The sequence below is a fragment of the Arachis hypogaea genome, chromosome 18 (assembly GCF_003086295.3).
Source record: "Arachis hypogaea cultivar Tifrunner chromosome 18, arahy.Tifrunner.gnm2.J5K5, whole genome shotgun sequence".
Taxonomy (NCBI): Eukaryota; Viridiplantae; Streptophyta; class Magnoliopsida; order Fabales; family Fabaceae; genus Arachis; species Arachis hypogaea.
The window spans coordinates 115,135,181-115,150,173 of NC_092053.1; the positions used below are offsets into that span (position 1 = coordinate 115,135,181).

The 14,993-nt window shown below is 33.7% G+C and overlaps 1 protein-coding gene across 1 annotated transcript; it reads left to right on the forward strand.

The window, feature by feature from the left end:
* The first annotated feature begins 372 nt into the window (after positions 1-372).
* Positions 373-6,308, forward strand: LOC112769005 (polygalacturonase). Its single transcript, XM_025813390.2, has 9 exons — positions 373-709; positions 1,072-1,197; positions 1,335-1,502; positions 2,702-2,722; positions 2,816-3,023; positions 3,636-3,717; positions 3,824-3,932; positions 4,577-4,693; positions 5,905-6,308. Exons 1-9 carry the CDS (start codon positions 473-475, stop codon positions 6,130-6,132), a joined length of 1,296 nt encoding a protein of 431 aa, XP_025669175.1. The 5' UTR covers positions 373-472; the 3' UTR covers positions 6,133-6,308.
* The last annotated feature ends 8,685 nt before the right edge of the window (positions 6,309-14,993 follow it).

The following is a 14,993-nucleotide window of genomic DNA, read 5'->3' on the forward strand; positions in this document are numbered from 1 at the left end:
CATACGCACGTTATGGTTCAAAATTTGGTATATAGTAGACAAACGCATATGGTAATGCATGAACACAATATCAAAGTTCAGCCCAAATACTTAATTGTTGGTAAACAAGCAAAAGCCACCAGAAAATAACTAACCCCAAGTCTTTTTTTTCTTATGTTTTATTTAAATTATAGTTTTAAAAGTTTGTCTTTTTGTTTTCAAATGTATCTATTTTGAAACAAACATTGACTTCAACAATTATAAAATAAATTAAAAATCTGGTACCACCCCAGTACAGGTTTCGTCTCATACTCTAGAATTCGAAATCCTTTTATAAACACACTTTCTCTCTCAATAAAATCAGCTCCAAACTTCACTATAAATATAATAGCTCTTCCTTTATTTATTTACAACTTCAGCTCCTTCATTCATTCAGTAGTTTATTCTTTTTCTTCTCACAAAGTAAAAAACATACGAGAGATATAGAACAACAATGTCTTCACAAAGTGTAGTTCTTTCATCACTTTTGCTCATGTCATTGGTTTCTTCTTCTGGCTTGTGTTTTGGCTCTTACATTGGCCCTAGGAGGTTGATGCAGACAAAACATGATGAAAATATGGATATCATGTTAAGGGTTCATCATCAATCAACACCATCTTCAATGTCTCAAAAAACGTTTAGTGTTTCACATTATGGAGCAAAATCTGGTGATGGAAGAGTTGATAATGAGGTAACATATAATCACCAATATGAATAATCCTTTTAACATTTCCGTTTTAGAAAAATGCTAGAGTAACATTTAATAGAGAAGAGAGTCTGTTAATATTAGTTCAAAGAGAAAGTCTAGGTAGCAAGTACTTTTATTAAAATTTGGTCAACGCTTAATCATCAAAAGAAAAATGAGTAATTCCACACCAACCATTGAATGTAATTTCATACTATTAAAAACACTAATGCCAGTTAATTGATGGCTACAAATCACAAAATTTATTGGCCCTAGCACTCCACATTTATTTACTCGCTTTTTTTCTTTTCTTTTTAATATAATTCTTTTGATCTTTTGACATTGACAAACTATTTCTTACTACATAGGCATTTGAGAAGGCATGGAATTTAGCATGTTCAGAAGGGGGTGCTCTTGTGGTCCCAGAAGAGAAGGTTTATCACCTTAAGCCAATAAAATTTTCAGGCCCATGCCAAGCCACTACCACTTTTATGGTGAGAAAACATACATTGTTTCACAAGTTAAATGCTTTGTTGAGAAACTTATTTAGTTCATCATCATTATCATTATTAGCTTCACCCTCCATGACAAGTAACTCATTTTGATTGTGCCCGTTTTACAATAATGTTAGTTATATGGAACAATCAAAGCATGGCCTAAAATTTCAGCCTATGAAGAAGATAGACAGCACTGGATTATGTTTGATAATATAACGAATTTTGGTGTTGATGGTGGCGGCACTTTCAACGGCAATGGAAAAATATGGTGGGAAAACTCTTGCAAAACTAACGAAAGCCTTGTAAGTTACCCAATTCATTTAATTTTAAATCTGTTAAATTAATTAAATTAATAGTTCCAAATTGATGTTACGTTGTCCTTCCCATTGGATTTTCCCCTGCAATTTTCAGGGATTATATTATTGTTATATTTGCATGTATGTGTTATTCTTTTTTTCTTTTCCTGGTTTTTTTTTATGTTATTTTATTTCTAATGAGTTAATTTATTAAAGAAAGTTTTTTTTTTTTTTTTTTTTTTGAAAAAAGAACTCAACACTAAAAGTAGAGCATATAACTGACAATTACAAATCATGATCAATAAAAACCAAAAAATTGAATGTTTGAATAACCATTAATCGCTTTTACTTATTAGTTCTTTCTTTAGTGGTTTGAATCTTAACGAACTAATCACCAAAAAAAAAAAAAAATCTTAACGAACCAACATTTAAGGATTTCACTTTTTTCGGTATGGTATGCATAATTATAAATAAATTATTTGTTTACCATAACTTACTATCGTTAATTGAAGTATAATTTGTTAGGTTTGCATACATTTTTATAAAGAATAATCATAATTCAACTAATTAGTCGAGTAGTCAATTTACTCCCATATTTAAACAAGTGTTAATACTTAATAGTTTAAATTTGTTTTGTGTACGTGGATCCTTAAATAGAGTTCACACCCCAAAAAAAATTCTAATTCATTAAAGAAAACAGTTTAATCTTTTTTTTTTTAAAGAAAATTAACTTTTTGTAATGCAAATTAAATTTTATTTTTTATTTAACTATATATATAAAAAACTTAGGGGATTATTATTAGTTTACAAAAATATTTTTTATTTTTGTTTTCTATTTTGATTTCTAAAAATTATTTTTATTTTAAAAGTTTTTATATTTTAGAAAACGCGTTGGTTTGTAAAAATAGAATTCATTCCAAATGCTAAAATCAATAGAAATATATTCGGTTGGTCTATTTTCAAAATGTATTTTTAATATTAATTTAAAAATATAAAATTATTTTTTTATTAAACGTGTAATTTTATTAATTAATATTTTATTAAGTTGTAAAATCTCTCTTTCAAAAATAAAAAACAATGCGCACCCTTATCTTTTGTTTTCATTTTTTAATGTTATTTTTTTTTAACTGTTGTGATTTTCAAATTTCAACACTAACGGTGATGATTTCTTTCTTTGTTTTGCCCTGTTGCTACAACACTCACAGCCATGTAAGGATGCACCAACTGTAAGTTATTCTTCTTAATCTACCTAAAGTTCTATAATTAATTAGTGAGCCAATATTTATTTTTTGTTATTGCGGAAAATTGTTGCTTATTAGGCTGTGACTTTCAATGAATGCAACAATTTGAGAGTGGAAAACGTTGCATTCCGAAATGCACAACAAATGCATGTTAGATTTCAGAAATGCAATAACGTTACAGCTTCAAATCTGGTGGTTCAAGCTCCTGGGGATAGCCCTAACACTGATGGACTTCACGTCACTGAAACCAAAAATATATTCATAAGAAACTCTGTCATTCGTACAGGTAAATTTCTTTACAAATTATAATGGATTAAATAATTTTTTTAACATTACAAAATACTGAAAATACACAATTTGCTTTTTCTTTTTCTTTTTTTCCCTTCTGAATCTCTGTAGACATTTTCTTTTTAAAGTTGTGATTTTATTCGTACTATTAATTTATTTCTTTAAATATTGTCGTGATAATTCAAAATATTAATGTGATAGGATATGGCATAGAATTATTAAATTGGGTAAATTTATGTTAGAAATTAAAATCAAAATTATTAGATATTTTAGAACCAAAATCAAAAGAAAAAAAAATTAAGGACCAAAAGTCATCTATTTTAATTTTTATAGACAGTAAAAACATATTTGAGCAAAATTAGGTTTAGAAAATTATTTTTATATTTTAAAAAATAATAATTTTGAGTGTACACAAAAATTAATCATTAAATTAGTTATTTATATAAAATATACATTAAAATATAAAATATATAATAAAAATATATTTATATATAAATACATGATATTAATTTGGTGATTGATGAAATGACTAATTTTTTGTTGTATACGTAATATTTTTGTTAAAAAAACACTTCAAATTTAAAATTTAATTAATTTTGATTCTTTATAGGTGATGACTGCATTTCAATAGTGAGTGGGTCCCAAAATGTTCGTGCTACGGATATAGTTTGTGGACCAGGCCATGGAATCAGGTTTTCAAGATACTTACACAATTGCACACAATATTTATTTATTAACCCAAAGTTGTTTATTTTAGGCAAATTTTTAATTAATTGGTTAAATCCGTTAATGTCGCAGCATTGGAAGCTTAGGAGCTGGTAATTCAGAAGCACAAGTCTCGAATGTGGTAATCGACGGAGCCATTTTCACAGGAACCACTAATGGTGTTAGAATTAAGACTTGGCAGGTAAATTAAACTCCTCTCTCACAATTAATGTGTTTAATAAACTGAAAAGTAGAAATGTATTGAGAGGTAATGTTGACCACAAATTGCAAAATTTTAGGCGCAATTAGACACATTGGGGATTGACCAATGATGCCAGGTTTGATAAAAAGGGCATGTTATAATTGCTAATTTTTTTTTTCAACTAATTTTTTTTATGTTATTGACTACCACTGAGCTTATACAATCTAACATACCCTGTGACAATTTTTTTTTTTTTTTTTCTGGTGGAATGTCACTTATGAAACCAAAGTTGACCTCCAATATTTCAACTAACTTGGGTTGGCAAGTTTACACAATCCACCAATTCCCTAACCTTCTTCACACAAGTCAAATGAGGCATCTTATTTGAAATATTTTGTAGTTCAACTTTCTTTGATTTTCATATCACATTCTTAACTAATTAGAACCGGCACACTTATTAGTTTTCATTTGTTTCTTGTGGAGTTCCATGGCACTTACCACACTAATTTAAATTTCTGTTTATGCACAATGCCAAAAGTCATGAACTTTTCTAACTAATAATAGAGTGAAATAATGGGAAACATGTTACAAGTAATAAGAGATTGTTTCTTTTTCTTATATATTTTGGTTTAATCTTAATACAGGGAGGTTCTGGATATGCAAAAGACATCAAATTTGTTAATATAGAAATGCGAAACGTGACCAATCCCATAATCATAGATCAAAACTACTGCGATCAGAAAGAACCATGCCAAGAGCAGGTGACTTGTCCCTCAAAAAAAAATTTTGGAGGAAATTATATATATTAGCCTATTTTATTTCGGCTTATCAATGAACATGTCTTACATTTTTTTTGTTAGAAACTTAATTTTATCTTTGGTTTGATACCCAATTTATATTATCCCATAGTAACATTTTTATACTTTCTACTATAAAAATTAGAGTGACTACTCCATCCAACCCTGACAATTATCTCGAAAGGACAACGAAACTCCCAAGAAAAAAAAAACACCTAATCCGGCCCCTGATTTTTTTTTGGATTGATTAGCTCCTGTACTAAAAAAAACATTGACTTTTTTTGGCACATGAGCTAATTAGTCACATAAAAGTAAATCTCAGGAGTCGAGTTGGTATTTTTTTTGTCAAGGACCTCGTTGTCTTTTGAGATAATTGTCAGGGACTATTTTGAATTTTTCTCTATATATTCTTTTTGTAAAAAATTTAAAACATTAAAGTCATCATATGCAACACATAATTTCTTAAAAAATTAGTTACAATTTTCACTCTTCACCAATTTGTTTTTTCAACAAAGAAATTTCTAAAGGGTAAATTACTAAATTAATCCATTACGTTTAGACATAATTATGTTTTGGTTTTTAAGGTTTAAAGTGTCTTATTTGAATCTAAAATAGTTTTATTTAACTTCAATATAGTCCCACTGTGAGGTCAAAGTTAAATAATTGACGGAATGTCCTACATAACAACAGTACAAGAATAAGGTCGATAATCTGGAGAACAATTATAAGCTCCAGAGGCACAAAATCAACCGTGGATGCATCAATATATTTATTTATCATTTTTCTTAGTTCTATAGAAAATATTACATTTAAATTGTAAGAAAAATGATAAATAAATGTATTGATGCATCCACGGTTGATTTTGTATTTCTGGAGCTTGTACTTGTTCTCCAGATTATCGATAGGACATTTTATTAATTATTTAACTTTGACCTCACGATGGGACTACATTGAAATTAAATGAATTTTTTTTTAATTCAAATAGGACACTTTAAACCTTAAAGACCAAAACAGAATTGTGTTCAAAAGTAGGAGACCAATTTAGTACTTTACTCTATTTCTAAATTTCTCCGTGTCTCAAACATAACTTGAGAAACAGATTGTCCCTAGAAGAAAAAGTTAAGAATCAGGGTTAGATATTTATTATTTCTAATTTATCACTGCATGAATCTCAGGAATCAGCAGTGAAATTGAGCAATGTGGTGTACCAGAACATCATAGGAACAAGTGCAACACAAGTTGCAATCAAATTCAACTGCAGCAAAACCGTCCCCTGCAGATCAATCTATTTGCAAGACGTAATTCTAAAGCCGGAACGCCATGGCAGCGACACGGTTGCGACATGTGAGAACGTTAGATATGCCAACAGAGGACAGCTTTTTCCTCAGTGCTCTACTGCTTGAAGAAAGAAATAATTATGTTGTTCTGAATTTGTAAATATTGTAGCAGTTTAATTTATTCATGACTAGGAACACAGGAATATAGTTATTATTTATGTTGTTACACACTAGAATAAAGTTTGAAAAACTTTATTGATTTGATAATTTAATAATAATGTCAGCAAGACTGTTGAGTGAAATTTTTGTGTTGCTTTGGTTTCTCTAGTTAGGTTTACAGAGAATGGAGGAGGAAAGAAGCAAATTAAAACGGTGAATAATTAGGTATAAATAACAAAGATGAAAGCAATAATGCCTAAAGTATAACGAACCTATGTGCACTTTCCAATTTGAAGAAGATATGATGGTAACTAATTTTCGTATATAGAACTATTATAACTAACTTTCAAGCAACAACCATGCTTACGAAAGCATATAAATAACTTACCTTCCATTTGTTTTAAGTTATGACAAATTGACAATATCTTAAAGTTTCAATGATTAACTAGTGTTTTAACGATTTAACTCTTTTTTTTAATGCTTAACTTTAGGTAGATTTATCGTTTATGAACAAAATATTTGATGATGATACTTTTTTATTCTTCAAATTTAGCAACAGAATCCGGTTATTTTTCAAAAATATTAGCACTGAAAAAAAAAAAAGAATGTTTATGTGCTTGTAAAGTGTACCGGGCAAAAAAATAAAATAAAATATTTCAAAACTCGTCTATGGATTAAAAGTTTGTATATTGTAGAGTATATGTATAATATTTAATTTCAATCTAAAATCATTTGAAATATTTTTTCACATATAAAAATTGACAATTATATATATATGAGATGCTAGCTTATATATGTGATAAACTGATAATACTAAAATAAAATATGAGATGTTAGATTATAATCTTATTGATGTTTAATTTTTTTATATATAAAATTTGGAGAAGTGATCTATATAATAAGTAATTACAATTTAATGATTGAGCCGCTAAATTATATACTGGGAATCTGGGATGAGTGATTTGAGTATAATATTTATATAAACTTAAATAGCAATACTACTTAATCCTAAGCCAATAAATAATAGTTCAAATGACATAATCTTTCCATACTCAATTAAAAGGTTGCGGGTTTGAGTTTCCATATCTTCGATAAAAAAAAAATACTACTTAATCCTAACTCATAAATAAATTATGTATACATCGAGACGAGTGATTTTGAGGAGTTTTTATTTAAATTAATAAAATATAATATTTACGAAAATATATAAAATATAAAATATTTACTCATATACGTAATATATCACATTTCGAATACTGAGATTTAAGGCAGAAAAAGCTAATATCCCGAGTAATTATCAGAATATAATACAAAAAAGATTTTATAGATTTCAGATGGATTCGAAATATGATATAGATGGCAAATTGCGTGAACAGTATCCAAAATACACTCAAATTAGAGTTTTAATATCCGAGATATAGGAGTTATATATAATGAGTCAATTGAGATTGGTTGTTATTTTACTACTTTAATGTTTTGGAAACTTTGGTTACACCTTTAATTAGTACTGAAAGCATATATGTTTTGCCGATAATGCGTGATAGGGACAGCGTGATAGGGACATCAATCGACTAAATGCGACGTGGCATGTAATTGGGGTATTAGATTTCGAAATTGATTTTTGTTTCTCTTATGCTAAGTAATTAATTAGTTGACATATTTTGATTTACTTAATTTTAGTTGATATGTTAGAATATTTTGATTTAATTAGTTAAAAAATGTATTAAAATAATGACAATTTAAATTATTTTGATTTACTTAGTTTTATTTGACACGTTAGGGTAATTCAATCTAGAATAAATGACCATTTGTACTCATGAGAGATGAAAATGCTGACATTTGTACCCATGATAGCTCGAAACTAAACTTATACCCATGATAGATGCCCTCCGTGTGACAAAAGTGCCCTGACTTAGATCTGAACTTGGTTCGTAGGTTTCCGAACCTACATGGCACTCCCTCCTTTATCTTCAACCCCTCTCTCTCTCACTCACTCTCTCTTCACTCCCCAATACCCAAAAAGAAGAAAGGCCAGACCTTTTCCCTTGCTGAGTTCACTGCCGCCAAAACCGACTACCAAGATCCCATCGTGCTCCCCACCTGTCCGCGCCAGCGCACCGCTGAGGAGCTCAACCGCGACCGCAACCGTCTTGGCGGCGGCTTCAGGAACTACGGCAGTGACTGCGCCAATAGAAGCTCCAGTGGTGGTGATGATTCCTCCAATTCGGTTCCAACGGCGGTTCTGGTGGTCTTGGGTTTGAAAGAGAGAGGAAGGTAGGGTTTAGGTCTAGCGGCGGCGCAAATTCTGATAATTGGAACAAGAAAAATGTTGAATTTAACGGTGGAAGTGAGAGGAGTGAGGGTGGTGGTGGGAGACCTAGGCTCGTTTTGCAACCTCGTACAGCACCCTGTGAACAATGAGAGACAGGAGGGTGCTGGTAATGGTAATGATAATGTGGTGAAACCAAAGAGTCCAAGCTCATTCGGCGAGGTGAGACCAAGGGAGGAGGTGCTGGCGGAGAAGGGGCATGATTGGAAGAAGATTGATGAGCATCTTGAGAGCATGAAGATTAAGGAGGCTGTTGAGAAAAAAGAGAGTTTTGGAAAGAGGGGTTTTGGTTCTGGCAATGGACGTGGTTCACCAAAATAATCAAACCCCCCAACAATACCTTACACCCTCTCTCCCCAACTCAAACCTTAACCAACAAATACCACAGCGGTAACTACCACCAGTGTTAGAGGAAGAGTTTGTGAAAGAGGTCCTATCAGAAACACCCATTGCCAAACGAAATCAAGTTCCAATTTTGAAGCCAGAATCGGACACCCTTCTGCCTCCTCTTCAAAACCCTGATGACAAAATCGAATCAAAGAACCAACATCCCATTCCCAACCCCATTATCATCAACAAAAAAGAAGGTGAAGTCTCAGAGGTAGTGTCTCAGCTCTCAGAAGAACCATGCAGCATCAGCGGAAGCTTCTCCATCGCTACCACAGTTACGGAGAAGAGAAAAGAAGAAGTAACCAGCAAACGAAGCATCAGGGAGGGAACAACAACAATGATGAAGAATCATAAGTGGAACAGCAACAGATCCCCGTCGAGGAAGCGGAGTGTTGAGGAAGAAGGGGCCAGAGTGGGTATTGGAGAGTGAAGAGAGAGAGAGAGAGAGAGTGAGTGAGAGAGAGAGGGGTTGAAGATAAGGGAGGGAGTGCCACGTAGGTTCGGAAACCCACGAACCAAGCTCAGATCCAAGCCAGTGCACTTTTGTCACACGGAGGGCATCTATCATGGGTATAAGTTTAGTTTCGAGCTATCATGGGTACAAATGTCAGCATTTTTATCTCTCATGGGTACAAATGGTCATTTATTCTTCAATTTAAGTAGTTAGAGGATAGGATAATTTAATCTAAGTAGCTAGTTAGAATTGACATGTTAAATTATTTTGATTCAATTAATTTGAATTGTTTGGATTTAATTAGTTAGAAGACTATTAGTTAGTATAAAATATTAGAAGATGAATAATTAGTTTTTTAAAATTGGATGAAGTTCTTTTTTTAGTCGAATACTAAAATTATATTATATTAGGATATTGCTAATTAATATTAATGTTGTTATATAAATATATTCATAAAATAGAATTTTATTTAATTAAATTATTAAGTTAGTTAGAAGACTATTAGTTAGTAAAAAGTATTAGAAGATGATTAATTAATTTTTTTTTTACAAATGAAGTTCTTAACAGAGTACTTAATTATATTAGGATATTACTAATTAATTATGTTATATGATTATATCCATAAAATAGAATATTTTAAAAAAAATTATTTATTTACTTAATTCTAATATTTAATTACATTAGATACCAAACATCGATGAATTAGATAAGGTCAATATGTATAATTTAGTTATTGTTAGCAGTGTTATATGCTAGTATGAAAAAATTAATCATCATATTTTTACAAAGATATTGGTTGCTCTTACCACGTTGTGTGACACTGTCTACCTCACTGTCTGACGTTCTACTATTATACATTAGGGAGGCTGAGGTCAGACATGTAGCAGAGTTAAGGAATTTTATATTTGAGAATACCTTACTCTCTGCATTTGTCGAGCGATAGAAGCCCGAGACCCATAGTTTTCATCTTCTATGCGGTGAGGTCACCATCACACTATAGGATATGACTTACCATCTTGGTTTTTGCAAAGATGATGATTCAATTGGGAGTTGCACTAGATATTTCCAGCAATATCATAGGTACCCCACATGATAGTGGGTTGAGCTCAGCCAGAGGATAGGAAGCAGAATTTCGGTCTGAAAATGACTTGACTCAAAAACAAGGTCGCACATATTCTGCCAAGGGAAGATCCATATACTCTCTGCTAGTATGTCTGATATTACTTATTGATGCTAATTGGGGGTATTTGTTTTCAAACAAGTCAGCCAATCTTGTCTCCCTCGGATGGTTGCTGCTCCTGGAGGATTTTGATAGTTGCAGACGATTTTCTTGAAGTTATGCGTTACTGGACCACACCTACCATTCGTTGTGTAGCGTTGCTCGGCATGATGTGACAAACATTACCGGGTGTATACCGCTAGTGTTGTTGTAGACTTATCACAGGTTCCCATCCTTCTGTCCGGCCGGCTATGATGTATTCAGATTCCCACTTGCATCCAGGTAATTAATGTTTATTATTAAGTGTCATTTGTTGCTATTTGCAATATTAAGTACTAAACATAATTTATCCTCCATGAATAGGTCGGCAAGACTGAGACAACAGACTAGGGACCACCATCAGGAAAGGATACTATGATTGTGACATAGGCTTGATGCTCTCAGACTTAATGAGGTACGATCTGTTTAGATTTCTCGTGACTTACATATATTGTTCTTCCATATCTAATTAGAGGATTGTATGCTTTCCAGTTCCGTTGGACACCTTACAACGATCCCCATCTACAACAGATGATTCCTGACTAGATTAGGAATAATGGGGTGATTCGTACATGGAGAGGGTCAAGAGACAACTCAGGGGTCAAAAACACCGACAAGAGGACCAGGTCAATGTGTATGAGTTTCTATTCAAGACCAATCGAGGTGATGATGTGTGGTGGCCTGATGTGCACCTTGAGTGGTATGATCGGTGGTGGACCTGTGGCCAGCAACAGCACATGGTCACTATTGACGGTGTCCTAGATCTTCGACCCACACAGGACTACTTGACATGGTGGCAGTGAGCATGTCATGTTTGATTTCTATCTGGAGAAAACGTCTTAGCCGATTCGAGAGTTGCGGACCCGCTTGCAGACATTCACCCGGCTGTACTGAGTCAGAGGGATGTATTAGACCTTCCACGGGATGTTCCAAACTGCAGGCGATGGGCTAGGAGGAAGGTCAGATAATATATCCATAGACCAGCTTGGAAGCTCTGGGATTAGCGAGGGGGCATCCACCAACGTATGCACTGAGTATGCACGCCAGGAGGATATCTCTCAGGATATCCCCGAGTAGGATATGTCATCGCCCAACTTCTTTTCTGGGCATCAGGTAGATATTGCGAGGGAATTCATGCCAGGATCTTCCTCAGGGACACAGCAGCACGATCCTTCCTCCTCAGCACATGAGCAGTACTAGGACATATCACATGGGATCAGGCTGATTTTGAGCTTATCACACCCTAACGGGTTTCATTTGACGAGTTATATCATCTTATGCGTGCACATGGGGATATCATGGATGACCTGGTAGATCGGTATCGTGGTAGGAAAGACCAGATGATTCAGCAGGGAGGTCAGGCATCTACATCTTAGGTCCCCACACATACTTCGCTTATGGACCTGGGCCATCTATAGCTCCTGTCGTGCAACAACAGACTCTACCACCATGGAACTACACACAGACTTTTCCCACATATGAGACTACTACGACTCCACTAGTATATCCGTCGGTCCCACCCCACCAGTATATCAGTAGATTTCGGGTCCATATTACCAGCCAGTGCCACCTCCTCCACTAGTATATCAGCTGACCCTGCCACCAGCATATCAGCCACTACAGCCCCTACACCAGACTCCTCTGACACAGCACTAGGCTATCATTTCTTGCAACAACAAACATCATCGACAAACACATGCACCTGGGTGTGGGATAGGGGACCTCTTGGGTCACCATTCTGAGTAGTAGTATTAGTTTATTATTTTATTTTTACCAAAGTAGATTACTGTTATGATGTTATTGTAGTATTTTATTGTTTCTTATTATTTTAATAGTCTTCAGACTTTCTTTGTATTGTAGTAGTATTTAGACTTTCTAAAAATTGTACTAATTGGGGATACTTTATTGTCATTGTATTTGTTATCATCTTCTACATTTATTAGCTCAACTACTCTAAATGATAAAAATGATGAAACATTAAAACTAAACACGAAAATAATCTCAACATATTTGATTCAAAGAGATGCAATACAAAGATCATGACAATAGCAAGTACACAAGTATTTTTAAAATAAAATATTTGATAGAAAATGATAACCAAAATTGTCTAACGATTGTCTGGAAACAATTTACTAGTCCAAGGTTGGAGCATTGGGACATCCTTGCCTGGTATGACTTTCTTACTGACAGAGACCACATCTCTTCTCCGAGCGCTCTGCTGTGTCCATCTCATTCCACATTCGTGTCAAAACTTGTCTTTTCTTTGCCTTCGGGCACATGGAAGGGTTGGGCTTAAGCCTTGCACTGGGGTCGACGAAGGTGCCCCACTCAATGCTCATTGCAGCACATGCCGCAAGTGCATGACTAGAAGTGTTCAAAACCAATCCAAACTGAACAAAATCGAACAAAAAAAAACGAAAATGGAAGAAACCGATAACCAAAAATATTGAAAAATTAAGGGTTTTGGTTTGTATTTTTATTTTCTGTTTTTATTTTCAGTATTTTTTGTTTTCTGGCTTTTGTGAAGGAAAAAGTGAAAAAAGTGAAAACAATAAAATCTTTTTTTTCTATTTTCACCTCCTGTTTACACTTTTTTCTTCACAAAATCTAGAAAATAGAAAACACTAAAAATGAAAACAGAAAATGAAAATGCAAACCAAACGCACCCTAAATTTCTTAGTTTTCCATCAGTTCGGTTTGATTTTGGTTTAGGTAAAAAAACATGAACCAAACTAATCGAACCGATCAGCATAATTAAACCCCTAAATATTCTTATCCTCACCGAACCTAACCCTAACACTAACACACAGTGCCGCACAACCCTCACACTCTCATGCTCGTTCACACTCTTCTCTCTCACACTTGTTCATCATTGCCACCGCACACTCACCATACAGCACATCCACACACAAAGTAACTGAGCGATCCCCTCTCTCCGCGCCTTCCGTCTTCGACAATCGCAAAGCCCTTCATTGAATCCATTTGTTGTTGTTGAAACCATGTTCCGTCTGTCCATCCCCTTCGTCTTCGTCGTTGAAGCCGTGCCGTCCGCCCAATTTATTCTTCAACATCGTTGAAGCCGTTCCATCCTTCTGTCTTAGGTTTGTTTTGATATTTTTTGTTCTGATTCAATTCTTTTTTTTTAATTATGGTTTAGTCTACTCTTGTTGATTCTAATTTGTAATAAACACTTGGTTGGTTGTTCTTGATTCTGATTTTGTTTTATAATTCAAAATTTTTCATTTTGTTTCTAATTTGGGATAATTCTGGTTTAGAGTTGAAGCTATGGTTCTATTTTTTATTATTGTCTGCATGTTTAGGGTTGTTAGTTCTAATTTTTTTTTAAGCAATATGGAAGAATAGAATGTGAAAGGAGGAACAATGCCTAATCTCAAGGAATTTGAAGCAAGGTGACCAAAAATTTTGTAGTTCCTACGAATGAAACAAATTAATTGATTGAAATTGAATAATTTTTCCATTGATTTTTGAATTGGATAATAACATGGAATCATGGATATTGTTAATTCAGTATTAGTGCAGGAAAAAGGACACAAATTGGTGCACTGACATGAAATTTTTTTGAATGAATTGAAAAACTGAATAAACCAAACCGAACCAAACCGGATTTAATTGGTTTGGTTTGGTTCGGATGGTTTTAGTAAAAAAATCGAACCAAACCAAACTGCACTATTAATATAAAATTGGATTGGATGACTTTTCTTTAAAAAATTGAACCAAACCGCACCGCGAACACCCCTATGCATGACCACAGGAATAATGCAGGGATTGGAATAGCCCACAGTTGCACGCACGCAAATTGAGTCGGACGTGATAGGAATACTAGCTCCACCCTTCCAGAGACTCCACATGTTCCTCACTGAATTCTGATTCTTAACGATCATAGTGGGTGACTCTCATCCTCAACAGGGTTTCTTTATTCTTCTCTATAGCTGTTAATAGTCATTGTGGGAATACCTGACCACCTTGCAATTGAGTCTGTGCTTCACAACCTTTGTGCACAAATAGTTATTGTAGTCTCTCATAAGTATCCCTTTCAATAGCTGCCATTGGAAGGTTCCTCGTTCACCTTAAAACAATTGAGAGATTCATCATCATATGACCATACTTGTGACCTCCATCACAATGCTGAAGCCATAGTTTTTTTCTAAACCTCAGTGTCCACTCCAACATATCCCTTGATAACCCCTTCAAGACGTCCAAGACCACTCATATCCCTCATTGCTTGGACTATACACTGTATTGGTAACATATATCTTGCTTGTTTTCGATTTGAATTGGGTATTGAAGTTGGAAGCCATGTGACGTACATAATAAGTGTGGTTAGCTGTTGGAGGATGCCAGCCACTATTAGGTGCATTAAAGATAGTATGTATGAC

Excerpts from the sequence above, each read along its gene's own strand:
- LOC112769005 (XM_025813390.2), top strand. The coding sequence starts at position 473 with ATGTCTTCACAAAGTGTAGTTCTTTCATCACTTTTGCTCATGTCATTG. Across the intron at positions 710-1,071 it reads ATGGAAGAGTTGATAATGAG|GCATTTGAGAAGGCATGGAA; the intron begins GTAACATATAAT and ends CTTACTACATAG. Across the intron at positions 1,198-1,334 it reads AAGCCACTACCACTTTTATG|TTATATGGAACAATCAAAGC; the intron begins GTGAGAAAACAT and ends CAATAATGTTAG.